The 25,874-nt window shown below is 43.3% G+C and overlaps 3 protein-coding genes across 8 annotated transcripts in view; 2 read left to right on the top strand and 1 right to left on the bottom strand.

Annotated features, from left to right (window-relative positions):
- Window positions 1–2,396: 2,396 nt before the first annotated feature.
- On the top strand, window positions 2,397–10,169 carry kif25 (kinesin family member 25). Its single transcript, XM_017455543.3, has 15 exons — window positions 2,397–2,577; window positions 2,758–2,823; window positions 3,437–3,562; window positions 3,657–3,798; window positions 4,743–4,846; window positions 5,140–5,225; window positions 5,359–5,398; window positions 5,526–5,593; window positions 6,570–6,644; window positions 6,733–6,876; window positions 7,142–7,318; window positions 7,679–7,833; window positions 8,212–8,439; window positions 8,876–9,031; window positions 9,247–10,169. Exons 1-15 carry the CDS (start codon window positions 2,509–2,511, stop codon window positions 9,396–9,398), a joined length of 1,788 nt encoding a protein of 595 aa, XP_017311032.1. The 5' UTR covers window positions 2,397–2,508; the 3' UTR covers window positions 9,399–10,169.
- Window positions 10,170–10,566: 397 nt separating this feature from the next.
- On the top strand, window positions 10,567–14,898 carry hebp2 (heme binding protein 2). 2 transcript variants are annotated; one of them, XM_017455821.3, is made up of 5 exons: window positions 10,567–10,724; window positions 10,975–11,078; window positions 11,229–11,364; window positions 13,170–13,350; window positions 13,439–14,898. In XM_017455821.3, exons 2-5 carry the CDS (start codon window positions 11,007–11,009, stop codon window positions 13,623–13,625), a joined length of 576 nt encoding a protein of 191 aa, XP_017311310.1. In that variant the 5' UTR covers window positions 10,567–10,724; window positions 10,975–11,006; the 3' UTR covers window positions 13,626–14,898. The 2 variants fall into 2 exon arrangements, with proteins under 2 accessions (XP_017311310.1, XP_053531561.1); XM_053675586.1 differs by having other exon boundaries at window positions 10,574–10,724; window positions 10,978–11,078.
- nhsl1b (NHS-like 1b) overlaps window positions 14,538–25,874 on the bottom strand; it is an 85,916-nt gene continuing 74,579 nt past the window's right edge. For 4 of the 5 annotated variants that reach the window (XM_017455795.3, XM_053675577.1, XM_017455796.3 and 1 more), the window contains 4 exons: window positions 24,829–24,960; window positions 20,267–23,467; window positions 18,680–18,806; window positions 14,538–17,256 (listed from right to left, as the gene is read on the bottom strand). In XM_017455795.3, coding sequence (XP_017311284.1) covers window positions 16,605–17,256; window positions 18,680–18,806; window positions 20,267–23,467; window positions 24,829–24,960 — 4,112 coding nt within the window. In that variant the 3' untranslated portion in view covers window positions 14,538–16,604. The remainder of the gene's footprint in view (window positions 17,257–18,679; window positions 18,807–20,266; window positions 23,468–24,828; window positions 24,961–25,874) is intronic. The other variant, XM_017455797.3, reaches the window with a different exon arrangement.

The raw sequence follows: 25,874 nt of genomic DNA, 5'->3' as shown, positions 1-25,874 counted from the left end.
GGTGTATCTCCTCGGTGAATAAAAAAATTCAACCTTAGAGTTTGTGTTCTGTCACTTCATCTATCTATCCATCCATCCATCTACTTATATAGATCTCTAATTTATATCACATGCAATTATCAGTATTTTGACTTCAAGGGCCAGCTATATAGTTTTTTTTTTTTTTTTTTTGTAAAAGCTTTCTTTCCTTCTTCCAAAAAAATAAATAAAGGTTTAATAAATGGTGTAATTTCTTCTGCAGAACTCTAGTTTAAAAAATATCTGCATCCCTACAGTCACGTGGTGAAGTTTCTTACTTTAGTGTCTAATCTGTAATTATTGTTAATGGCTGTCAATAATCTGCCGCAATATTTAGGTGATATTATTTAAATAAAACATTTTGTTAAGAGCAAATGTGAGTATTTTCTTTAAATGGGCTACTTTAGAATAAAATGTAAAATCATTGTATATAATATAATATAATATAATTTACTTACTTATTACTAAGTTATTACTAACTAACTTATTATTAATACGAAACTCCAGGGTCGGGGGTTCGATTCTCGCCGTGGCCCTGTGTGTGTGGAGTTTGCATGTTCTCCCCGTGCTGCGGGGGTTTCCTCCGGGTACTCCGGTTTCCTCCTCCAGTCCAAACACATGCATGGTAGGCTGATTGGCGTGTCTAAAGTGTCCATAGTGTATGAATGGGTGTGTGAGTGTGTATGTGATTGTGCCCTGCGATGGATTGGCACCCTGTCCAGGGTGTACCCCGCCTTGTGCCCCCTCTGATAGACTCCTGGTTCCCCGCAACCCTGTAGGAAAAGCGGTATAGAAAATGGATGGATGGATGGATGGATTCATTTATTGCTTCATTTATTACTTAATTAATTAGTTAATTAAAATGCCCTGTAAAATTTTAATGAAATAGCCAGTAGATGGCGCCAAAACATAAATTACAAATAATGTTTGTGTACTATTTCATAATTAGGAATGCTGTAATCAAACCCCGAGCTATGCTGAAAAATAAAACAGAGCATTTCTGTACTAATTACTGAATGTTAGTTAACAGTACTCTATGGTAAGTATTTCTGTACTAAATAGTGGATGGTAGATAACAGTACTCTATTGTAGTTAACAGTACTCTATGGTAGTTAACAGTACTCCATGGTAGATAACAGTACTCTATGGTAAGTATTTCTGTACTAAATAGTGGATGGTAAATAACAGTACTCTATGGTAGTTAAGAGTACTCTATGGTAGATAACAGTACTCCGTGGTAGATAACAGTATTCAGTGGTAGTTAACAGTACTCTATGGTAGATAACAGTACTCTATGGTAGATAACAGTACTCCATGGTAGATAACAGTACTCTATGGTAGATAACAGTACTCTATGGTAGTTAACAGTACTCTATGGTAGATAACAGTACTCAGTGGTAGTTAACAGTACTCTATGGTAGATAACAGTACTCAGTGGTAGATAACAGAACTCTATGGTAGATAACAGTACTCAGTGGTAGTTAACAGTACTCAGTGGTAGTTAACAGTACTCTATGGTAGATAACAGTACTCAGTGGTAGTTAACAGTACTCAGTGGTAGTTAACAGTACTCTATGGTAGATAACAGTACTCTGTGGTAGATAACAGTACTCAGTGGTAGTTAACAGTACTCTATGGTAGTTAACAGTACTCTATGGTAGATAACAGTACTCTATGGTAGTTAACAGTACTCAGTGGTAGTTAACAGTACTCAGTGGTAGTTAACAGTACTCTATGGTAGATAACAGTACTCTATGGTAGTTAACAGTCCTCAGGGTAGATAACAGTACTCTATGGTAGATAACAGTACTCAGTGGTAGTTAACAGTCCTCAGTGGTAGTTAACAGTACTCTATGGTAGATAACAGTACTCTGTGGTAGTTAACAGTACTCTATGGTAGTTAACAGTACTCAGTGGTAGATAACAGTACTCAGTGGTAGTTAACAGTACTCTATGGTAGATAACAGTACTCTGTGGTAGATAACAGTCCTCAGTGGTAGTTAATAGTACTCTATGGTAGATAACAGTACTCTATGGTAGATAACAGTACTCAGTGGTAGTTAACAGTACTCTATGGTAGATAACAGAACTCTATGGTAGATAACAGTACTCAGTGGTAGTTAACAGTCCTCAGTGGTAGTTAACAGTACTCTATGGTAGATAACAGTACTCTATGGTAGATAACAGTACTCAGTGGTAGTTAACAGTACTCTATGGTAGATAACAGTACTCTATGGTAGATAACAGTACTCAGTGGTAGTTAACAGTACTCTATGGTAGATAACAGTACTCTATGGTAGATAACAGAACTCTGTGGTAGATAATTCTACCATATGTGGTCAGTCGGGAAGGATGCGGTCTGACAGCCATATTAGGAAGGAGTTAATCCGTTAATTGGCCTACTGCACTGCACCTGGCAAACATAGTTAACTGCAGGTGGCATTTCTCTCCCATAGCCTACTGAGTTTTATTCTGAAAAAATAATCAAAAATGCCGCATTTTGTTAACAGAGACCAAATTTTTGCGCATCAGGTGCATCTTCTTGAGCACAAACTCCGGGTAAGTGTCTTTCAGCAAACCGCTCGGTGACAGTAAAGTAAGGACTGAAGCCCGTACGGAGCTGGCTAACACTTCCTAAATCATGCCTGGAACACTGCTATAAAATAGTATTTTGGGGAGCGAGTTACTTTTAAGTCTTTTAGGGCAAGCGACTAAGTCGTTATAAATGTTAACTTTCAGAGTAAAGAAGAGCGGATTTTAGAGCTGGAGACGGAGAACGCACTTCTTCACCTGAGGCTTGCTGAGGTAACTTAATAACAACATTATCCACTGTATACTACACCGGCAAACATCCATGAGATTTTAATTGTGATGATATACATCTTGAAATATCTTCAGTGAAATAATAACTGGTCAGATGTTGCTGTGTATTTATTATATTGGGTTTATGCTGTGGATAGGATACTAACATTCTGTTGTAGGAAGCCTCATGAAAGGGTGTCTTTGTTTTGTGTTGTTGTTTTTTCTTCTCAGTAATGGTGAGCAAATCAGCTTATTTGTAGAATTTCTTTGATCAAACTATGTTTAATAGGTGTGAAAGGTCAAGCATGCCACGTAGGTAAGAGGTTTGTGACCTGATGGCAGGTATTCACTAGTAGGTGATTTACTTCTGAATGTAAAGAAGGTTACATCTGAGATAAATAAATAAATAAATAAGGTCACCAGGTTATAACAGGATATAATAAAGAGCTCCAAAAAAAAAAAAAAAACCCCACCAAAACATTCTTAAAATCTCCACAAATATTCAATACCTTAGTATTTTGAGAAATATAACATGCTGAATTTGTCACCGGTCAGTTTTCTGATCGTTGGTTTGTTCCAGTGTCAGTGAATTGTTATTATATGTGACTTGCTCAAGTGTATGGGAAAACTTCGACGGGATCGAGAGGAGGATGTGATTCTGGCAAAGAGGCACTGTCAGCACCAGGGAAAAGTGCAAAAGAGCACTCTTGTTCCACTGGCCAAACTCCTCTCACACGTCCAGGTAAGCCAGCTAAGAAACAGCTGACCGGACTTATCTTCACAGTTTGTGTATTGAACGTGTGACATGTTTCAGGTTGTATTTGTCATGTTTTCAGGCTCTGAAGAAAGAGCTGAGGGATGTTTTCGCTGTATACGTGGGCTTTGCCACAGAGCTGGAGAACCAGAGCAAACAGCTGATGGAGTGGATGGACATAATCGGAAAAGCTGTCCAGGGCGACCAAGGTGGTGACACCCAGAGTAAGTTATTATAGAGATGAATTATTTAAGAAGCTCTACATTCTTTATCTTCTGTCCAGCATGACTCGCAGTGATTCGCACGTTTGCCTCACACCTCCAGGGTCGGGGGTTCGATTCCCGCCGCTGCCCTGTGTGTGTGGAGTTTGCGTGTGGTCCCCGTGCTCTTATAGTGTAAGAATGGGTGTGTGAATGTGTATGTGATGGATTGGCACCCCGTCCAGGGTGTATCCCGCCTTGTGCCCCGTGCTCCCTGGGATAGGCTCCAGGTTCCCCTCAACCCAGTATAGAAAATGGATGGATGGACGGATGAATGAGGAGGGTAGAGACCAACATCTTCTGGTATTCTAATCATGAACTGGAGTGCCGAGTCTTTAAGGTGGGAGTTCACCTGAGGATGGTGGAGTCTTCAAGAGTGAGGCTGTGCTCCCCTGGTCAAGGCATGTACAAAGAACGTCAAGCGCATTCTACCTTTGCATTTGCTATATCCCGTCTTAACCTAGCACCCCCCCCAATCCCTAACCTATCCCTCATCATCTCTATACTTTTCTTCCATCTCTCTTCACTTCCCTCATGTAAGTCCACATTGGTGTAATGTTGTGACAATAGCTAAGAAAGGTGCATCAGAGGTAATCCCTCATGCTCATCAGGCTTGCTGGTGCTGTCGTCATCGAGCTCAATGATTCTGTGCGTCACCTTGGTTCCATGGTGACAGGCCTCCCACAGGGCTTATAGCCTGTAGGCTACCATGATTTTAAAATGTAAAATTCCAGTAAACCTGTATATAATTACACCGCTAATTGTCATCCAGGTCATAAATAATGCCACATATTGTCATAACCTCAGTAAGATTCAGTTGGTATTTGTAAGACCTGTACCGAACAGTCCAGCGTAACTCATTGGACTGCAGGTATTGAGGATGTTTGCCTTCTGTTTGGTGAATATAGGGCTACAGGCACAGGTGGCCTCTCTGGAGGGCTCCCTACAAGAGGAAAAGGAGAGGCACAGATCAGAGCGGATGAGGAGGAGGCAGATACACAACACACTAATTGTAAGCTCCTGATTTGCTCCTGGATTTAGTTGGTTTATGAAATATCAATAAATGTAATTAGTGCCTCGTTTAACCTTTGTAGTATGAAATAACACTAGCGTACGTAAACTTTATTATCTATAGCGGGGGCCTGGTTGTTGGATTTTATAGTGCCGTGGTACTTTAGCTGTAAAGGACGTAATAGCGTATAGGAATAAAGAATAGGATCAGTAGGAAGACATCACTGTATTTTATGGTGCAACGTGATATCTTTTAAAAATGACTTACACCATATTAATTTATTGTGGTTTTAGGAGTTGAGGGGTAATATTAGAGTGCACTGCAGGGTGCGCCCCATCTTACCTTTCGACCACATTCAAGGTTCTTTATCCACTAACGGGTAAGCATCCCAATCAATCATCTTACTCCTAATACTTACTCAGCTGTGGTGATGCAATCTGTGCTGCCACTTCAGTGCCTCAGTATTTATAACAGTATAATTGTGTGTGTTAAATTATGTTTTACTGTTCCAGGCCCTCATCCTCAGAGGTGGTGGTGCAGGCTGTTAGTGATGTAAGTGAATTGGTTATTCTAATATTGCTGTGATTTATAAAGGTCACCTGACCACTACTGACCTGCTTAGTGAGCTAATACAATGGCATAATTATGTGGTCCACACTTTTCTTTTCTTTTTTTTCAGGACTCTGTTCTTGTGAATTGTACCAAGCCTGGGAGTCCAGTAATGAACAAAATGTTTGAATTTGAGAGGTATAGTACCATGGCACTGCTTCTGTTGTGTAATAGTCTTACAGGAATATATATAACATGCATGGTAGGCTGATTGGCGTGTCCAAAGTGTCCGTAGTGTATGAATGGGTGTGTGAGTGTGTATGTGATTGTGCCCTGCGATGGATTGGCACCCTGTCCAGGGTGTACCCCGCCTTGTGCCCCATGCTTCCTGGGATAGGTGTTGTCCTGGGATGATTTCTTGTTCATGTCCGAGTTAAACGATAGTTTCATGTCATTGTTAAAGGAGAGTTTCATGTCATTGTTAAACGAGCGTTTCACGTCATTGTTAAACGATAGTTGCATGCTTCATTTCTAGTTAAAGGATAAATGTTTAAGTTAGTTAAATCGGGTAGAGTTTAAGTTTCATGTTCTTTGCTTCAGTTCTAGCTTTAAGTTTAGACCCCTGTTTCCCGCCTCCTCGTACATTGACTTAAGTTGTAAATAAAGACGTTACTCCTGTGCTTACTTCCTGTCCAAGTCTTGTTATGTAACACCAGCACTAGAGAGATATACTAAAAAGTCATTTAAAAAAAAAAACCTAAAGTGTAAGTAACCAGAATTTCACGGCCACTGACAACGAAAAACAACAACAACAACAACACAATTCACTAATGACTTAATCATATGTTAATCATACGTTTTGAATATGTTCATCTCTGGAAGGATGATCGACACAGATTTAGATCTGAATATACCTTTGTCTAAAGAATTCACAAAAGCAGCGGTCTACAAAATGCACGAATATCACATCATCTCCAAAACAACTGTTTTTAGGTTTCCATTACAAGTGAGCTTAGAGTTTTTTCAGAACAAGGAAATGTGTTGTTCAAGGTAACATACACATACACATATGCTAAAGATGGGCTAGACAGAGTTCGGTAGAGCAATTGCTAGACCATCCCTTTAATACAAAATGTCTGTGTGGGTGTTTTCATCATGGGGATCTGATTCACAGGGTACATGGTCCAGAGGACTCGCAGGATGCTGTCTTTGAAGAAGTGAAGCCTCTTTTAACTTCTCTGTTGGACGGGTGAGCTTAAAGTTTAAAATGATTATTTTCCTTCCCTTAGTAAACAAATATCGCTGCTGTTGGTATCAGCATTGTGCCTTATATTCAGGTATAACGTGTGCATCATGGCATATGGGCAGACAGGCAGCGGAAAGACGTATTCGATGATCGGATCTCAAGATGAGAATCGCACACATCCTGATCAGGACTCGCAGGAAGGAATTATTCCCAAAGCAGCTAAGGAGTTATTCAAGTAAGTCCCAACGCAGAAATGTGTAGTGTTTAGCCTATATGTAGCCTAAAGGACAGCGTTTAACTCTCTAATACTGGTATTGGAAAACAGTCAATTAAGCTACTTTCATTCGGCATCACACTACCCTGTCATGGATTACTTTCCTATAAGAGGATGTTTTATTAGTGCAGTGTTTTATTCCTTAATAGGTTTTGTTTTAATGTGTATTAAATTCAGAATAAGAGTATGCTTTGAATGTCTGCTGGTATGTGTGTTTGTTTATCAGGTTGATCTCAGAAAAGCCAGCAGAAAGACACACAGTGGAGGTTTCCATGGTGGAGGTTTATAATAACGAGCTGCTGGACCTTTTGGCCAAAGATGAGGACGGAGCAGCAGTGGGGGTGAAGAGAGAAGTCATCACGACCAGCCCAGGGACTAGTGAAGTGCCCTGTCTTACATACGAGTGAGTGATGTCGCCAGTTCGAAGCATATTTGACCTTCAGGCAAAAGGCGGAAATGTTAAGTTTTTAAGAGTTTCTCAAGAGTAAGTGTTTGTTTCTGCTTGCACCGCGTCTGTGTTTGTTATTTGATGCTCGTCGGTATTATCTGTATCATCGGACCTGTCTCTTACACGTCCTCGATGTTCTGTTCTTGTCATTTAATTTTGTAGAAGATATAAAGACAACGCTAGTACCGTACATTCTCCATGTGACACGTATGGTGTGATGATATTTTTGTGACAGCATTTTGATGATTTTTTTTTTTCTTCCACGTCACCCGTCTGAAACGTGTGTGTGTGTGTGTGTGTGTGTGTGTGTTTCAGGTTGGTTCAAAGCTCAGTGGAGGTGATGCAGCTGCTCAGCACTGTGTTGAGAGTGAGGGCACACAGTCCCACGCTAGTGCACCGAGACTCCTCAAGATCCCACCTAATTGTCACTCTCACTGTCACATCCAAGAGCCCCAACCCTCAGGCACTGGGTATGATAGTTATATGGATATGATAGACACATACCTACACACACACACATTAGTCCAATAATTCTGATGTACACGCAGTGGTTGGAAATTTTTCGTTTTCCGAAAGTTTCTTTTTAGAATTCATCGAAGAAACAGTTCATTTTCACACAAATTTGAGCCTTATCTGAAAAAGCCAGACCATCCGACTGTCCTTTAAAGACAGCTAAATTTTCTCACTTCATTATCTAGCCTCTGCATTTAAAAGAGAAAAGTCTAAACTTATAGAAGATTCGAATAAGGTTGACAGAGGAAGAGCATGAATTCATGGGCAGAGGGAAGTGTGACTAATTAACTGTGAGTGGGCCTCTGTGTGTGTGTGTGTGTGTGTGTGTACTGCAGCTCACAGGTTGCAGAGTGCGAGACAGAACGTTCAGCATTGTGGACCACAGAAGCAGTGGTGGAGCCCCCGCTGCCCCAGAGCTGCCTCCTCTCGCTCCTCCAGCTCTAATTCTTCCCCTCAGTCTTCCCCCTGCCATTCACCGTGCCCCGCCTCTTGGCATGTCGTACCCCAGGAACCTCTCAGAACAAAACTGCAGCTGGTTGACCTGGCAGGCAGTGAGTGTGCGGGTAAGAATGCTATCAGTTACAAAAGTTCCAAGCAGTTGTGCATTTTAACGATGGGCGTTATCTTGCTTATACCACTCTCACTTATCAGTGTAAAAAAAAAACAACAACAAGAAGTTTTGTATGTTTTGCTTACTCATAAATGAAAGTTGTGAAAACAACAACCTTTTCTCACAGGCTACTATTATACGATTGTTAAACACTGTAGCCTATCGATAATTCCTTGTTATATAGAATATAATTGATAGTTTAATAGAAGAATTACTGACGTAATTAGTCTACAAAGAAAATTTGGGGAATAGAAACAAATAAGGAAACCATGCAATAAACGTTATTGGAAAACAATGAGCTCACATTTCTGATGGCAAACTCCCAACGTTTCAATTACTCCCAGGTTTTGTGCTCCTCAAAATGTAAAATGTGTGTGTGTGTATTGTAGGCACATCAGGGGTCAGTGGCGCAGCTCTGTGGGAGAGCTCCTGTATAAACCGCAGTCTCTCGGCGTTGTCTGATGTTCTGGGAGCTCTGGCAGAGCAACGTCCCCATGTTCCTTACCGTAACAGCAAACTCACCCACCTTCTGCAGGACTCTATAGGTGAGCATGATAAGTAAGGGGGGGGGGGGGGGGGAAAGTAAGTGCTTTGCATAAATGTTCACCCCCTTTGAACTTTTGAAAAGGCCGGGGGTTGGGGGGTGTCAATATAAACGATAAAACCTATGATTGCATTTGCATTCATCACCATTGCTGTGAAACCCCTGAATCAGTCCTGATGCAGCCAAATGATGCAGCTTCACCTCCTCTCCTTTTAGGAGGCGATGCTAAACTTCTGGTGATGCTCTGTGTGTCTCCAACTCAGCACTTTCTGTCAGAGACTCTGCAGTCTTTGGGCTTCGGCTACAGAGCCAGACAGGTTCAGAGACACACACCGCACAGGAAGAATGCTGGGCTGAAGAGGAAATAAACCAGAAGACCACAGAGCATAAAATCCGAGAGAGAATTGAGCATTTTACAGCTTATAAGGATTCAGCCTACGTGTGAGGTTTCATGATATAAGGCCAGGTCATGGGACCACACAGCACAGATATCACGTGGTGCAATATGAGACACAACTTTTTTTTTTTTTTATGATGAGGAGGTATAAAATGATAGTATTGCATGTAATTACTGCCTCTACGGTGTAGTTTTAATGTGGTATTTTTGAAGTAATTACTATGTTGTTGCTTATGTTACTGGCTTGTTGTAACAGGAACAGGTCGGATTATATTCAGAATTGTCTTCAATGCAGTATTTACAGAACAAGGTAGACTTTTCAGAATACGTATTGTTGGGATTAGGTAAGACTCAGAAGGCATTCATCAGTTCAGTAGTTTTCAGTTAGCCAAATTAAATAGTAATAGGCTATCAAACAATAGGGGAAGAGTAGACATTCTTAATAGATATGCTTTATGCTTAAGTTATGCTTAAGTTATCCAGCCTGGTGACATACCAGTTTTGCGTGTAAATGGGCACATCATTAAATAGTTTGTAATTGTGATATATATATATTCGAAATCCTTTGATCGTCCTTGTCTGAAAATGCGAATACTTTACCAGACAACTGTTTTAACACCTGCATGTTTCATGGGTTTTACATGTATTAGTTTAGGTGGGTGATGGACAGGTATAAACCAATTATATATAACTAAGGCTGTTTTAAAATGTATAATAGTGTTATTTAAATGAAATAAAAGCGTTCCCGGAGAAGTTCCCGTTCTCTTTTTTTTATTCAAGTATAAACATTTATAGCATAATTCAAGTCATACATGTTTTGGTGTTGAGACAGCACTTGGAAGAAAAAAACAATACAGAAACGGGGGGGGGGGTGTGTGTGTGTGTGTGTGTAAATAAATAAATAAATAAAGGGGGGGGGGGGGGTGAGGGTCTTAGTCTAATAACATAAGTCCAACGTTTCAGGGTATTTCTGTCCGACATCTATTGAAGAGACTTTGCCTTCCAGGAGGAGTTCTTCATTATTGTAGGCTGTGTGTGTCTGTGTATTTCCGGTTGTTTTGAAACGTTGTGAACGTGCGCCGCTGAGCGCAGCCAATCAGAGGCGACGCTTACAACACGTCACGCGTCACGAGTCATGGGCTTGGTAAACATTACACAAGTGGGTTTGTGAGCTTGTCTCGTCCGTCTGTTGTTGTATAAGCTCTGACATAACAACGGACTGAACTGCAACTAACTCAGAGTCTACTTTCTTTTAATTCCCAGAGTTCAGCGGTTTTACTGTCACGCGAGGAAACAGGTAGGACATGCGTGCTTTCTTTCTGTTAGACGGTTAGATAAACAACAATAACAACAACAACAACAGTAACAATAACAATAAGATTACATTACGAATGTAGACTGTGGCATTTGCACGAGTTGTGTAAGTAGTTAGTTAAGTTAACTAAGTACTGTAGTTAAACTAGTTCCAGTTTTGTAATGCTTTAAAAAACAAAACAAAACAAAACAAACAAACAAAAAAAAACGTGGAGTATGATTTCTCCGAACAGCAGTGTGGTGTGGAAGTGTGGAAGCTGGAAAGATGCTGAGGGCCATGGGCAAGTTGGTGTTTGGAGGTTATGAGAATCCAAAGTTTACTCCTCAAGAAAGTAAGGTTAGTCATACCTTAGCAGCAGACACACACACACACTCTCACACACACACATACATATATACACATACACACTCACACACACTCACACACATACATGCATTATATATATATACACGCACAGTATATAGTGTGTGTGTGTGTGTGTTTCAGGGAGAGGACTATGAGGTGCGGACCTATCACACCACACAGTGGATCAGTACTACAGTCAGTGGCATCGAGCAGGATGAGGCCTTAAGCACTGGCTTTAAGAGACTCTTCAGATACATCCAGGGAAATAATGAAAAGCGTAAGCTCTGCCTGCCACTCTGCCAGATGTAAAATGCTTTTTTTGACAGCAGTATAGATCATAAGTTAGTTAAAACAATTTTTTCCAAGTGTCTGTTCCTACTTTGCTTCCCTCAGTCAGAGGCTGATGAACTTACCTAAACAAATAAGAAATAATCTCTGTGGCAGATGACATGGTTATTAGTTAACCAAGCTCGTCTGCCAGTTTGTGCATGAAAGATTTTCAGATGAAAAAGTGTGATTAAAATAAGCATTTCTTTTTTTTTCCCCTGTGAATGTAAACATTTCTGGTTTCAACAATACAAGTAGTCATGTGTCTTTTAACCTGCAGTCATCAGTTCCAGTACTGGAAGGCCAGTTTCTAATGATCAGTTTGGGGATTTTCCTGCTCAGACTGCTGATTCAAGTTACTGGTTAATTACTAGGTTTAGTGGATGTGGTGGAGCAGGTTGGCCACCAACCTCTGCTGGACCCTACCCCTATCCTGGACTGGACAGGAAACGTGGCAACATTTAAAAGTTTAAATCAAAGTCTCCTTTGATTTCGACTATTAAAAATAGTCAGCTTGAACAGAATATAATCACATAAGGGTCAAGACTGTTCTGATGGTGTAGCGGTGAGTCTTTTCGCTCTATATTGAAGACCGGTGTGTTAAGCAGTCCATGAGTTGGAAAACATCAGCTACACTCATGCAGAGAAATGAATTCTAATCCTTACCACAAGGTGGCAGAGCAGAGTACATCCAACAGCTCCATGCATCTGTGTTCACTACTTTTGATTAACCCTTTTTTTTTTTTTTTTTAAAGCCCGTCTGAGGTTAAAACTTCTTACATTTGATAAACTTTGGCCAGCTCGTGATCAGAATGAAGTCTCTGGATTTGATGGGTAAAGGAATAGCTCGTAAACATTCAATGGCTCTATAAAACAAAAGGGGTCATGGTGATCTTCTCTCCGTATACAGTGAGGGTATAAAGCTCGTACAAGAAAGCAAAGCAAGCACTTTATCTTAATGTGAGATGTTAAAATACGTCAACATTTTTATATCCCACTGTCGGCACATCAGCCAATTCCTTATCAGTTCACGTGTGCGAATGCAGCTTTGATCTTCTGCATCAGCCTTGACAATTGTCAAACATTGTTTTACAGGCGACATGTAAGGAATAAAACATGATTGGGTGGTGTGATGCAAGTGAATTCTTTTCCTATAACTGCATCTCCCAAAGTGTTTTATTCGTCTTAAAACACCGCGATCTGCCAGTGCAAACGGATGGGTCACGTGGACGGATAAAGTTTCGAGGTCGAGTCACTTCCACTTTACAGCCTTCATACTTTCAGTGTGGATTTCAGCTTGAATGATGTACAGTATAATAAGACTTCGATGTGCCGTGGGTCATGCCTAGTAGAACACGGGCTGAAATTTATTTTCAGTGACCGGTGTAAGCACCGGTTTATTTAGAGATGTGTCCGATGGACATGCACTCTCACACAAGTGTCAAAAAGTGATGCAACGCCACATACTGATAATTTGACAAGGGTCTAAGATTGTAAAATCACAGCCATTCTTTCAAGCAGTTCTCCACAACAGCTTCACACAGCGTCTTCCTGAACCTTCCGCTGAGGTGGTCGTTCTCATATAAAAGCAACATCCGCAACACAATCTACGGAGCAAATGGGAGCCCGCAGAAACTTTTTTTTTTTTTTTACTCCTAACATATTTTATGTAAGAGGACAGTGACGGTGTTGCATTGTGAAAGACGTAAAATGACTTCTTTAGTTCACTTATTTTGATGATGTGCTCTGTATCAGAGGTGAAAGTGGACATGACTTCCCCGGTGACCTGTCTCATTAATCCTGGAGAGGGACCATCGTGTGAGAGCTCCTTCACTGTGTCCTTTTACCTCCCCGAGGAGCACCATTCCGATCCGCCCAAACCCAGCATCCCTGAAATCTTTGTCGAGAACAGGAAGGAGTTCACCGTCTTCGTCAGGTATTTACATAAAACAAAGTCACCTCAGTGAGTGCGGCTATAAAGTGCACAATTAGATTTACGTATTGTGTGTGTGTGTGTGTGGTAGGACATTTGGAGGCTTTGCTAACAGTCAGAACACCCGTGATGAGCTGCTAAACCTGATTGAGAGCTTGAAGAGGGATGGAATGAGCTTCAAAGAGGCTCCCTACTACCGCGTGGGCTATGACAGTCCCTTCAAGCTCGTCAACCGCAGAAACGAAGTCTGGCTCATAAGGGAGGACGGAAAGGAGTGAGTCGGAGCGTTGTTTACAGGTCGTGTCGGAGAAAAGGTCAAAATCTGGTTTTGGATTTCCTTCTTCTGAATTCTGTCGTGCCTGAAAAAGTTACTAATGAGAGTGTGTTGATTTGAATAGTCATGAAAGTAATCAGGAGTCTTCGGGTCCCCGTGTATTCGTTTCATTAATTTGTCTAGTATGAGAACAGGTACCATAAAATCCTCACATAAATGGTTGTATCTACCAGCACTGTCGAGCTACAGGATGTAACTGTCTACATTCCTTTTTTTTTTTTTTTTTATTGTGTCTTGGTGCTTTTGTCGTGTGACATTGAATGTATTATTACAGATTTTTTTTTTTTAAGCCAGTTGAGAAAATGCAGAAGATTGCAAATTTGAATCTCAGCCATGACACGGTCACCTGGCCGGGAGCTAAGGGAGCGAAATTTGATGTGCTCTTTGGGTGTGGGGTTTCTGTCTCTAGCCAATTGTGGGTCTCTGTGAGCTCATGTCATCCACCATGTTGTAAACACACTTTAAAAAAAAAAAAAAAAAAAATTCTTCTGAGTGTGTTCCACTGCGCTGTGATGCAGCAGCAGTTTGAAAAGATCTGTTTGGCTGGCATCACGCGTCTCCGAGGAAGCCTTCACCCTCCCTGGGTGGTAGTTATGGTATAGGAGAGAGCTGGATGGGAATTGGCAGGTGAGCAAAGTGGGTAGAAATTTGTAGGTGGTGATGGTAGGGGGAGGGGCTTACAATTCAGTTCATCTCTCATTGGTTATTAGGCATTCAGACATGATCAAAGTCAAAGGTGAGACCGCGTCTCACTATTAAAGGTAACAAACGTCGAATATGTTTAATATTAGTGATTTTAAATCGGGCTGGCCGTGACTGTTCTCGGAGCATACTGGAGGGGTTAATATTAGCCGGACCACTGGAGTCACATGGATTACTTTTACGATGCCTTTATGAACTTTTTGGTTACTTGGACTGTAAATGGAGGGACAGAAATCTCGCAGGTTTCATTAAAAATGTCTTCACTTAGGGTTTGGAAGGACGTGAGCGTGAGGGAGCGATGACAATGTTCATTTTCATTGGGTGAACTAACCCTTAAGTACTAAGAGAGTGCACACAAAGATTTAATCCTAATTTTATCAATGAAATTTTCAGTTTATGATTGATTAATTAAATGTAAAATGATATCACACTGATTCCACTACAACAATGGAGGATTTTGAATCTCAGATGTAACACGTACGCTTTCTGTAATAAATATCGCTGTTCTACACGAACGAGCTCTCTCAGTATGGATGATTTTTAGCTGAACGTGTGACGAACACGAGCACAGCTGCAGCGTCATCAGGTTTGTTTTCGAGGCAAGTGTTGCCTGAAGATCATATTCATGCGCAAACTCGATTATGCTGAGTGCCGAGGCCGAGCCAAAGTACCACCGCGATCTATTGTTCCTGTGGCCGAGCATCACAAAACCATGAGTATCCGGGAGAGTTGTGAAAGTCTTTCTTGTTTTTTTTTCTTCTTTAAATTATTTATACAGGGGTAAAATTATTACATTTATGAAGACTTAACAATCAACAGGACTCGCTGTCTTCTGGACTGTGATGGAGAGCAGAGATGGAGCAATAAGCGCTGACCTCACCTGAAACCTTTAGAAATGACTAACAGCCCAGGGTGCCATGGCGACGCCTGTAACGAGTGTGGGTTTTTCTGACGGGTGACAGGTGGCAGTGAATCAAACACAGAGAGGAGCCATTTTATCAACTTTTTTATTTATTTATTAGCGAGACATACACAAGAGGGTTAGCAGCCTTCTTTCTCTCACCGTGTTTTTGGTTTTCTGGATCAAAAGGACAAGAAGGAGACTTCATAAAGGCCTCGAAATCAGACTCGGCTCACGAGTCCGAAACAGCGATGTCATTCTTTCTAAATAATTAGAAACTGAGCTGCAAACGTGTAAAAATCCCTCACAAATAAATCACATCACATTCTGGCTAATCTAAAATAAATACTCTACAAAAAGAAAGCCACGTCCTCTAATAAGGGTGTACAAATTCTTTGAAAATAAATCCAGATGTTATTTCTTAATATTTTTGTTTATATACAAAAAAAAAAAAAACCCAGTATAAAACTGCACGAGATTTTATGTAAGAGGAGTTAGTAAATAAGAAATGTAAAGGCTAGTCTTTAGCAATGCTTTACAGAAGAACCGTTATTGCTCCCAGTACAGTAAACGCCTGAGCTACCCCGAGTCCCTACAGCAGGCGACAATTACGTTTATACTTTAAACTCTTTGGTTAACTAAACCGTCACAAACAGATGTTACTCGCTTCAAGTAGATTTTCTCTTTGTGTGGAAAAAGTCATCAGAACACAGGCAGAACATTTTAAATGACCAATAAACAAATAAACAAAAACACATGAACACAGTGCAAACCTACACACTACAAATCCAACAGAAAAGCTTCTTCTGGAGCCTCAGCCTGCGTCTCAGCAGTCCTTCGTGTTGGCCTCGGTCACTTTCCCCACACCCAGTGACGGCTTCCAAAGTTCATGACTGTCGGGTTGAGATTCGCCATAAATTTCCAAACAAAGTGTCCAGCAGTCAGTTCGGGTTCATTACTGCAGATATATGGACTGGGACTACAACGTCGAGAACACTGAGCGTTCCACAAAGCAAAGCCGATCTATCCGCTGGTCAAAGGGATGACTTGCTTTGCAAATCCTTCATCTCTGATCGTTTGTAAATCGGTCCTTATTCCACATTCCCAATACAAAGTTCATGAGGTGAATAATGGAAATCAAAAAGAACCAAAAAAAAAAAGAAGTTTTCAGGAAATAAGTGTACTACTGTAAAGGAAAGCACGTTCACGGATGGACAGCAGGAACAGAAACGGGATCTACTTCAGACACTACTTCAGTCTGAAGGAGGCACCTTGTGGCTCGGGGGGAAGGGGGAAAAAAAAAAAACAGTCATTTTCATCTTAAGTCTCCCCGTCACATAAAGTGCCATTCGAGTCTTGAGGGATTGGGGTGGAGGAAACGGGACATGGTTCATCCAGCCCCTCTCCACTCTCAGTTAGCTCTCCCTCCCTCTCACAGATGACGGTCATGGGGCTGCTCAGGATTCGACTCCGGGAATTGTACTTGCTGCTGGCAGCAGAGGGTGGTGTGCGGGATCGGCCGTACTTCGGCCCGAGCCCGGAGGAAGGGGACAAGGGGGAACACGGAGAGTAACGTGGCAGTGTGGACTCATTCCGGGGCCAGTCGTCTGGCACCCTCTTGCAGCGACCAGGGGAAGCGCAGGGGCTATCCAGGCCCGTTGCAGGTGAAGTCGGATCCAGAGAGGTCTCGAGAGATCGAGTCCTCTGGAATCGTGGGTCGGTTGTGCGGAGCATCTCGGTAGCGGACATGCGAAAGCTGCCTTCTGAGCGGCTGCCCTTCTTCAGCAGCAGCGCCTTAAAGGTGTCACTGCTGGTGGCTGATTTGCGCAGGCTGCGCTGGATAGAACCCGTCTGACGAGGCAGAGTCGAGCTGAGGGAAGGAGTTGGTCCCGTCGGTGTGACTGGAGGAGACGACTGACCTCGCACCCGCTCGTCCTCAGACTCCCTACGACCCAGGACCTTTCGCTTGGACCTGCAAAGTAAAAACAGACGACCGTTAGGAATGGTCAAATGGGTGGGGGGTAAACTGAAACCTTGGTTATGTAAGCAAAAATTTTAAACACAAGCGCAAGCTGTGTCTAAAAAGCCAGCGATGGGTTCAGTTTTAACATGTTAGGTGACCCCATGTATTAGTTATGCAACGAGGGCTGATTTAGTTGAATATTCGTGTATTTTTATTTAAATGCGGTTCCTTAGAAGCCAACACAAAGATGAGAAATGTTGCAAATTTGGGGGCGGGGTTTATTTATGTAGTAAAGCAAGCCCTGGGATAGCGGAATTAAACGTGCCCAAATCACTGTAAACAACAAGAGAGTGTACTCTCTTCGCTGCGAGGGCCCATGAACGCTAACCAAAAGGTTCTGAAACTGAAAGAATATCTGCACCAGTGCCGTGGATTACTGGAGTGAGAGATTAGCAGGGGAATAAAAGCCGAGATGTATTCCAGTGCTAAGGGATTATAAGGGTAATCCCACTGTGGCATCACCACGAGAGGGGAAACACCGATGGCCAATTACTTGCCAGTCCGCACCTCAGGGGTCGATGGACCGTCACGCTGAGCAGAGTGGACAGGAGAGACGAAGGGATCCAGGAACAAAAGGAAGTAGATAATAAGAGACGTGAATCTTAGTACAAGGAGATACACAAGTTATGAAACGTGCTGCAGGACAATGAACCGATCGGGTCAAAACACGGGTGTCGTAAGAGTTGATTCGATTCTCGCTTCGATCAACACATTTTTATCATTTTCTCTCAGGTGGACGTCTTCTCAGCAATAAAATGACTGGTTCAACCGCTAACAAAATACAACCGACGATCCATCATGTAATATCAACGATCAATATTATACAACATTTCACCTGAGGGAAAATTCCTCGCTGAAATTAAACTGAGGAAAAGCCGAGGTAAAGTCTGAACACGTATACAGCGGGATTTCCTACGCTACGTTGAACATTCAGCGCGTCTATGCAAGATTTTGAGATCACGGCCTACGCACAAACAGGGCAAAGTGTGTGTTCGGTGTGTGTTTGCTTATGCATTATTTCTCAATCCATTTTGTTCTATTTGTACATTTGTGTTTGCGTTGCTACACCTACACGCGCACTAATGAAGAAAAAAAAAAAAAACGAACACGTTTGACCTTTTAAACACTTTGCATGTTAGATGTGTGCATGAAGAAGCGAATGGATCTGTACGAGCTTAATGCAGTTAACCCTGCGGCTGAGCACCTTCTAATCTGACCGAGAAACCAGAGGAGCCTCTCACCATATTCCGGCTTTGATGGATGTATTCGTGAATCGTGAAGACGGGCCGCTTTAAAGTTATGAAAGGATGTGCACGGGCGACGAGATGTCGTGTAAGGATACCGAAACGAACATGGACATGAACACGTGTACCTGTGAATGACTGCGAAGAGGTCCTCCGTGGTACGGGGCCGCGTGGGAGTCACCATGTCTTCGACGACGTCACCGTTAATGCCGGGAGTCTGCGGGGAGTCTGATGCGCTGGACTCGAACACGTCGCCTGAAAGACATAGGAGTTGCAGATGAATATCGACAGCGGTGAACGCTCGTCGCTCTGAAGTGCTGACACGTACGGTTTCTTACGGAGGAGGAAAAAACAACCACCGATTCTGCACACATTCCTGAGATGGCACAGAACCTGTCTGACTCAAAAACATGTTGCATCTACATGAAGTGGGTAGATCGCGTGATAGACGACACACATACCGCACGTTCTGGACGGAGATCGCTAATGTACGGTAACGTGTACGGCACGAGTGAAAGATCGAAACAAAAGGTCTAAAACAAAATACATGGCCAGACGGAACAAACTCTCGCACTACAGCTGCACAGCATCATGTCAGAAAAGGATGATCTAAAGAACGACGGCTCCATCGTACCCGAGCAAGCGACGCATTACCGGTCTCCGTCATAGTCAAGGGCAAATGTCCGCTTTAAGAAGAGTCAGTAACTCTCTTTACCTCTTACATTTTCATAGACGAATCCACGCCTCCATCAGAGTTGAGTTGCTCCGATCCGGTCCCCTCTCTCTCTCTCCCTGCTCTCGTTTCTCATCTGCACTTGCCCGAGATCATGTAGGCAAGCTCACGTTATGCACTCTCTTTCCTCCCCCCCCTCTCCCTCAATCTACACGCCTTCCCTCCCCTCCACTCTTAAGCGGCCAGCCCTCGGGAAGACTGCCCCGTCCTGTCTTCGCTGTGACGAGAAAGAGATGTATAGGGTAGGATATAGAGGGAGAGAGATAGTATACAGGATGGAAGGGAGAGTGTAGCAGATGTGAGATAAGAGAGGAAGTAAGAATACGGAAGAGAGAGAGAGAGAGAGAGAGAGAGAGAGAGAAAATCAGCGCGAAACAGGATAAACAAACATAAGAATTCAGCCAAACTGGATGGATTCTAAAAGCAGAAACGAGGGAATGAAAGGGAAAAGGAGGACAGACGACGGACGAGAATGACAGAAGTGTGATAAAAAGCTGTACAGACAGGAGGAACAGAAAGAATTAATTCAACTGGCTGCTGCAGCAGTGCTCCGCAAGCCCTGATTCGCCAGGGAGGAGGTGGGCATAATCCCTTGCCTCAGTTCACCAGAATTAGACAAACATAATGCTTACGACTGCATTGCCCTTGATGGCTTCCAGAAAGGTGAAATTCAATTCGAAGTGGTATTCGGTTTAACCAGTAATACCAGTAACGAGTCTCGATTCACTCACAAGCCCTGTACTGATGATTCCCCACGAACTGGGTTCACATAATTCACACATGTCCCGCGTTCATTAGTCGGACTTCTCGAACTTCTTTATTCCCGTTTCTCCTATGCTCCTCATCAAAAGTTAACAAATACATTACTCAAGGTCTAGTGTTTCCAGCATTTAAAAAAGAACCAAGTACTGAAAAATTGATGATCCTGACACCCGGTTTTACAAATGACCACCGAGAGCAAAATTAGAACATTTTCACTCACCGTCGTCTTTGGAGCAGTCTGATCCTGCAGTGCTACTTAACGCGTCTTCATCATCTTCTCCGTTTTCTTCCTCTTCTCCGTCTGAAGTGCTCCTTGCATCATCAACAGACACGGATGCGTCCTGAATGATGGGAGTCTGGGAGTGTTCCTCAACCTGACCATCAGTTGGACACGGGCTACTTTCAAACGTGAAAATCTCAGTGGGAGGTTTGTCATCGTTCTTCTCGATCTCCTCCACAGACAGGGATTCCTGAACTTCTGGGTTTGGTTCATGAATGGTCGCGTCTTGTTTAACGTTTGAAAACACTTGAGGAGAGGAATCCTGCTCGTCGGCCAGTGTCTGCTTGTCCTCTACGATAAGCTCGGGTTCGACTGCAAAGACGATGGGAAATTTGGGCTTCTTGGCGAACACGGGAGGTTTTTTCTTGGGCGTGGTGTTTTGTGGTGTTCTCTCCCTCTCTGTACCATCCACCTCGGCTTTATGGCTCATGAAATCGCTTGAAGGGTAATTAGTGGCCTCATAGGGCATTTCTTCTAATGATTTTGTCTTATAAAGTGGTATTTCTACTTGTTTTTTGTCTTCGGTGATTATATTCTCTGATGATGGAGATTGTAATGTTCCATTTCTTTCAGCAGTAGGGCAGGAAGCCTGGGGCAAAACAGTCAGGTGGTGTGACTTTTTACGTGTATCTGTTGTGCCAGGCCTAGTAGTAGTAGGCTGTTCAGTTTCCACCTCTTGACATTTACTGCTGTCCTCAATACCCTCTGGTTGTTTGACTGACCGAAGCTGCACACTTTGGAGGGCGAATGGGGTTATTAGTGGCATGGCAGACTTGCCGACCTCTTCAGAGCGAACGGGAACTGACTTTCTCTCCGATTTCACCGGTTTGAGTCTATCTTTAATTCCCTTTAAGCTTGCAGAAGAAGGTATAATTGGAGTCAAGGTGGGCAAGGATGGGGGTTGTTGGGGGGGAATGTGAGCATTTACGGTGGGAGGAAACAGGGGAGGTGGTGGAGGCAGGGGTGGATGAAGAGTGGGGCTAAAAGATCCATTTTGTAGCATGCTGGGGTCATTCAATACCTCTGGAGGAGGAGGAGGGGGAAATTCTGGAGAGGAATTTATAGAGAGGGGGCTCAAGGATACTTCGTGCTGTGGGGTGCTGGGTAAAGGAGGAGCAGGTGGAGGTGGAAAGGTTCCACTTGGAGTGCACACAGGACTGCAGGGAGGAAGAGGTGGAGGGAAAGGTTCAGGGCTGAGTGGTGAAAGGGACAGTGTTGAATGATGCAGTGGCGGAGGTAGAGGGGTGATGTTGTTCCTAACAGAATCTGAAGTGTTCGAGGATAAAGATGTTGAAGAAGAGGAGATGGACACTGAGGAGAGCAAAGAGGACTTCCTTTCAGGCACACGTGGCTTGGGCTTACAACCAGAAGGTGACATGGACCTCATGAAAGAGGGAACAGGGGTACCAGCCGTTGGGGTGTTGGACTGACTCGAATATCCACTTGAAGGGGAGGTTAAACGATGCACCCTGTCTGGTGACGATGTGTTTACCTGAGGCTTTGCTGACATATTCCCCTTAGCAGGAGGAAGGGTTGTCTGAATATCATTGTGGATATGTTGTCCATTTGGCATAATACCTGGCTGTCCTCCATTAGACACCGAGTTAGTATGTACTGGTGACTGTGCCTGATCGCTCTGCAGACGAGGGTAATCCATGTAATAGCCCCAAGACTCTGCGTAGTCAGAACGCAGGCTGCTGGTGTCACTGTGCAATGGTGTGACATGACAGATGGAATAAACGTTACCCACCCCTGCGGCCGACACACCGCTACTGCCTGCACTTAAACTGCTCTGGCTCCTAGGCCGCAACATCCAGGGGTCCTCGTAGTCACTGCAAGGGCTTTGAGATGGTGAGGTCAAAGACCCTTTCCCTTTCAACCCATTCTGCAGGGACTGCTGAAGCGTAGCGATCAGTGACTCGTTAAGAACTGAGCCATTGCTAGCATTAACGGCATTTTTATTCTTAGGTTTACGCTGCAGCGAGTCTGTGCGTGCTGGAGGGAGGGGTGGCTTCTTAGACTTACGAAGGGAAATAGATCGGGACAGTGACTGATCACTAGAAACGCTGCTACAGTCTCCTGGCTGGCCAATGCACTCGTACATACTATGCCGTGCTGCCCTGCCTGCGATGCTATGTCCTTTTGGCCTCAGACCTGAGTCCAAATGCATGGAGGTGTAATAACCATCATTGTCCATGGAGAAGAGTGAACTGGAGTCTGTACCTTTAGAGGAGCGCTCCAAGCTGTTGTAGAGATGATTGATGGGAGTGGAGCAGCTGGAAGTGAGTGGTCTTCTGGGCGACACATTCTCAGGGGTGTCATAAATCCACTGCTCATCTGATAATGCTGTTCCTGCAGCGATTGTACTTTGGCTATTTAAGCTGCTATTGGACTGAGCAGCTTCCTGCATGTCCGTCTCAGCACTGGTGGCCACACTGGTGGAGCTTTCTCCGTTGACACTCGAGGACATCCTGAGTGGCCTTGAATGCAGTTGCTGCCCTGGGCTAGACCTAGCGTGAAGGGCAATCACCTCAGCCGAACATGGCAACGTTGCATTTGGGATGAGTGATGTTGAGTATGCTGCAAGGGGGGAAACCACACAGGCAGTCCCCCAGTCCCCATGTGATCCCCTTACCTCCTGGGATTTCGGGCGGGCTGAAGTGCTAGTCCTCGGGGCGTTCCTCATGTGAATTGCAGTCTCATCAACTTGGAACTTTCCAATCTGCCGAGGTGGTGGTCCAGCACTATTCTCTGGCCTACACGAAGTACTTCTGTTCAGGAGCTCTGCATTCAGAGAAACCCGTGCACCCCGTGGCAAGCTATGGAAGCGTTGGGGATCACCATTAAATCGAGGACCCATGACATGCACAGGAGATCCAGGGGAATGGTCGTGTGGACCTGTAGCTATATTGGTGGCGGATGTAGACATGCCAGACATCTGAGCAGCGATTCCTTGGCCTCTCTGTGCTCGGATCCTCCTCACAGATGGTGGAACGATTTTTACCTCTTCGGTCTGGCAGCCAGAATCCCTCGTCTCGGAGTGCCTCAGCGTAGAACACACACTGGCAGAACGTTCCAGTGTGGAATACTGTCCAGGAATAAACATGGACTGTGGTCGGAGCTCCCCTCCTCGTCCTTTAGCTGCAATGGAGGAAAACAGTAATGAGAGACACTCAGGAGCATTGCTACAGCTGCTCCCTTCCCCCCTTTTCGCCCCTTCCTGACATCTGCTGTCAATCAGACCGACTTACTTGTCTATTAAGAGCGCTAATTAATTTGATTAGCCGTACCCACATCTGACATGTTAATAATATCTGGAAACTTTGATTAGAACTGATAGCCTGGAGGCAGACTACTGTAACATTTCCTAGTCCTGAGAGCGCATGAGTGAATGTACATCTGTCTCAGATCAGAACCAAGAAGACGACCATTAAAGATGTAGGATGGGCACCTCAAATAGCAGCACAGATTTTCTCACACACACACACACACACACACACATATACATATATATATATATATATATATATATATATATATATATATATATATATATATATATATATATATATATATATATATATAAAAACGTTGTCACAGACAGTAATTACACTGGATACTTGAACATCATGGTTACATCAACTTAGCTTTTATCTGCAGATGAATACTACAGCATAAATAAACACTGCAATAGGAATTAAACCAGATTCGCTGTGGATTAATACCCAGGATCAGGACATTACACCCACACCCTTCTTCCAAAAGGTTAGGATGGTTACAGCTGATACCCATAGCTGAGTACCAGTTTCATGTTTATAAATAAATACAAATCTGTGTGTACTCATGTGGTTAAAATGCTAAATAAGTGCCCAGAGGCCTTTCCTTCTGCCCAGTGTCCCATGCCTGTGGGGTGTTTGCCGACCCATCTATTCCACCACCACCACAGAACTGAGGTGGTCTGCCAGACAAATCTGGGATTAAACTGAGGCTCCGGTGGGCTAAATTAGACAATGTGGTATGTCACCTTCACTACTGTGACAAGGTATTAGCACCCGAATACACATCCAGGACACAAGCTTAGGTGGAATCAGGGGCCATGACCCAGGGGACAGACTGAAAACAGATTAGATATGAAAGTGATATAACAGGAAAAACAGGGATCCCATGAGTTAAGATTGTATTGTACAGTTTGACCAACACTAATGTTCTAATGAAGAATGCAGACTGTGTAAAGGGAAAAAGATCAAAAGCAATAAAGCAAAGCACTGGAAGCTGCTTGCATGTGATGGGTATGTCAGGTAAAAAGCACTACATGGAGCTGGACAGGGGAAAGAAGGTCAGACTCTGATTCGATTGTTCTGAAACAACAAAAAGTAAAGGACCAAAAAAGATCGGACATTCACGAAGATTATGAACACTACACTACTCTACAGCATGAAGTCTAGATGAAGGCAGGCAAGGCAGGAGCAGCAACGGTGGAAGCTTGCAAAGCCAAACCATACCTAGTTCCTGCTGAACGTTGTCAGGCAAACCTGATATAGTCTTTCTCCGTTTGACCTTCTTGGGCCGACGGGCCAGAGTGTCTGTGTTTATTAGGGAGCGACGGACGCTGGCCTGACGGTCAAACGTCTGCCCTGGAGACCAGGTGAGGAGGGCAGGTGTGGAGAGCAGACAGGCAGTTAGTGACGAGCATGCATTTTTTCCATGCAGAGTATACACATATGCATAAATGAACACGTACAGTGCACAAAACAACTTAAAACAACAAAACAAAACAAAAGGAAACTAAAACATCCACCATCAAGTGAAGCGGATTATACGACCGCCAACTGTGACGAGGAACTACGACGTAAGATGAATAGAATTCAAATCAAAGCTCATTTCATCTCTAGCAAGAATTTACTTGTAATATTAACTATTGATCATTTACCATCTTGCACAATAATATAAAACCTTACACCGAGCTACGGGATTTCCTTATACGAGTGCTTGTTCTACCGCTGTCAGATTTGTGGATTTTCTTTATATGACTTTATAGTCACGGTTACCGTTATTGTACGCGTACATAAAGTGGCCCTAAATTTAAAAAAAAAAAAAAATCTCCATTTTTGATCAAAACAAGCCTATCCTAAAAACTATTTCCACTGCAGGATACCATGCTTCGAAACGCTGGCTCTCAGCCAGACGTCACCAATCGATTCGGAGTTCAAAGATACAGAGCGACGGATCTGCATACTTGTTTTTGCTCCCGCTTTCTCCGATTCGGATAACCACGTAATTAATCGTATGGGTCTTCATCGTCGTGCGATTCAGCACAGCCGTGTGTCTGTGCAAAGAGTTCAGACGTTCCGTTTGTCGTCTTAAAACGACTCGGACGTAGAGTGCTACTGTTGTTTCGATTTACGGTTCGCGTCGTGCACCGCTCTCCACGGATGTAGCCTCTGATGTCTTTCATCTCTCAGTGAAGTGACCTTTTGAATTAAATCACTGGAGGAATTCACGGGCAGCAATTTGTTCGACTCCGCATCCCTGCAGTGCTTTACTGCTG

This window comes from Ictalurus punctatus, chromosome 25 (genome assembly GCF_001660625.3).
Source record: "Ictalurus punctatus breed USDA103 chromosome 25, Coco_2.0, whole genome shotgun sequence".
NCBI lineage: Eukaryota > Metazoa > Chordata > Actinopteri > Siluriformes > Ictaluridae > Ictalurus > Ictalurus punctatus.
The sequence above is the reverse complement of the archived record's forward strand: the minus strand, read 5'-3'. Positions and strand labels throughout refer to the sequence as shown.

What these genes read in the sequence shown, in the direction of transcription:
- hebp2 (XM_017455821.3), top strand. Translation starts at nt 11,007, where the DNA reads ATGCTGAGGGCCATGGGCAAGTTGGTGTTTGGAGGTTATGAGAATCCA. An exon ending in TTACTCCTCAAGAAAGTAAG is followed by an intron (nt 11,079 to 11,228) that starts GTTAGTCATACC and finishes TGTGTGTTTCAG; the next exon opens with GGAGAGGACTATGAGGTGCG. An exon ending in GAGTTCACCGTCTTCGTCAG is followed by an intron (nt 13,351 to 13,438) that starts GTATTTACATAA and finishes TGTGTGTGGTAG; the next exon opens with GACATTTGGAGGCTTTGCTA.
- kif25 (XM_017455543.3), top strand. Translation starts at nt 2,509, where the DNA reads ATGCCGCATTTTGTTAACAGAGACCAAATTTTTGCGCATCAGGTGCAT. An exon ending in TTCACCTGAGGCTTGCTGAG is followed by an intron (nt 2,824 to 3,436) that starts GTAACTTAATAA and finishes GACTTGCTCAAG; the next exon opens with TGTATGGGAAAACTTCGACG. An exon ending in GCAGCTAAGGAGTTATTCAA is followed by an intron (nt 6,877 to 7,141) that starts GTAAGTCCCAAC and finishes TTTGTTTATCAG; the next exon opens with GTTGATCTCAGAAAAGCCAG.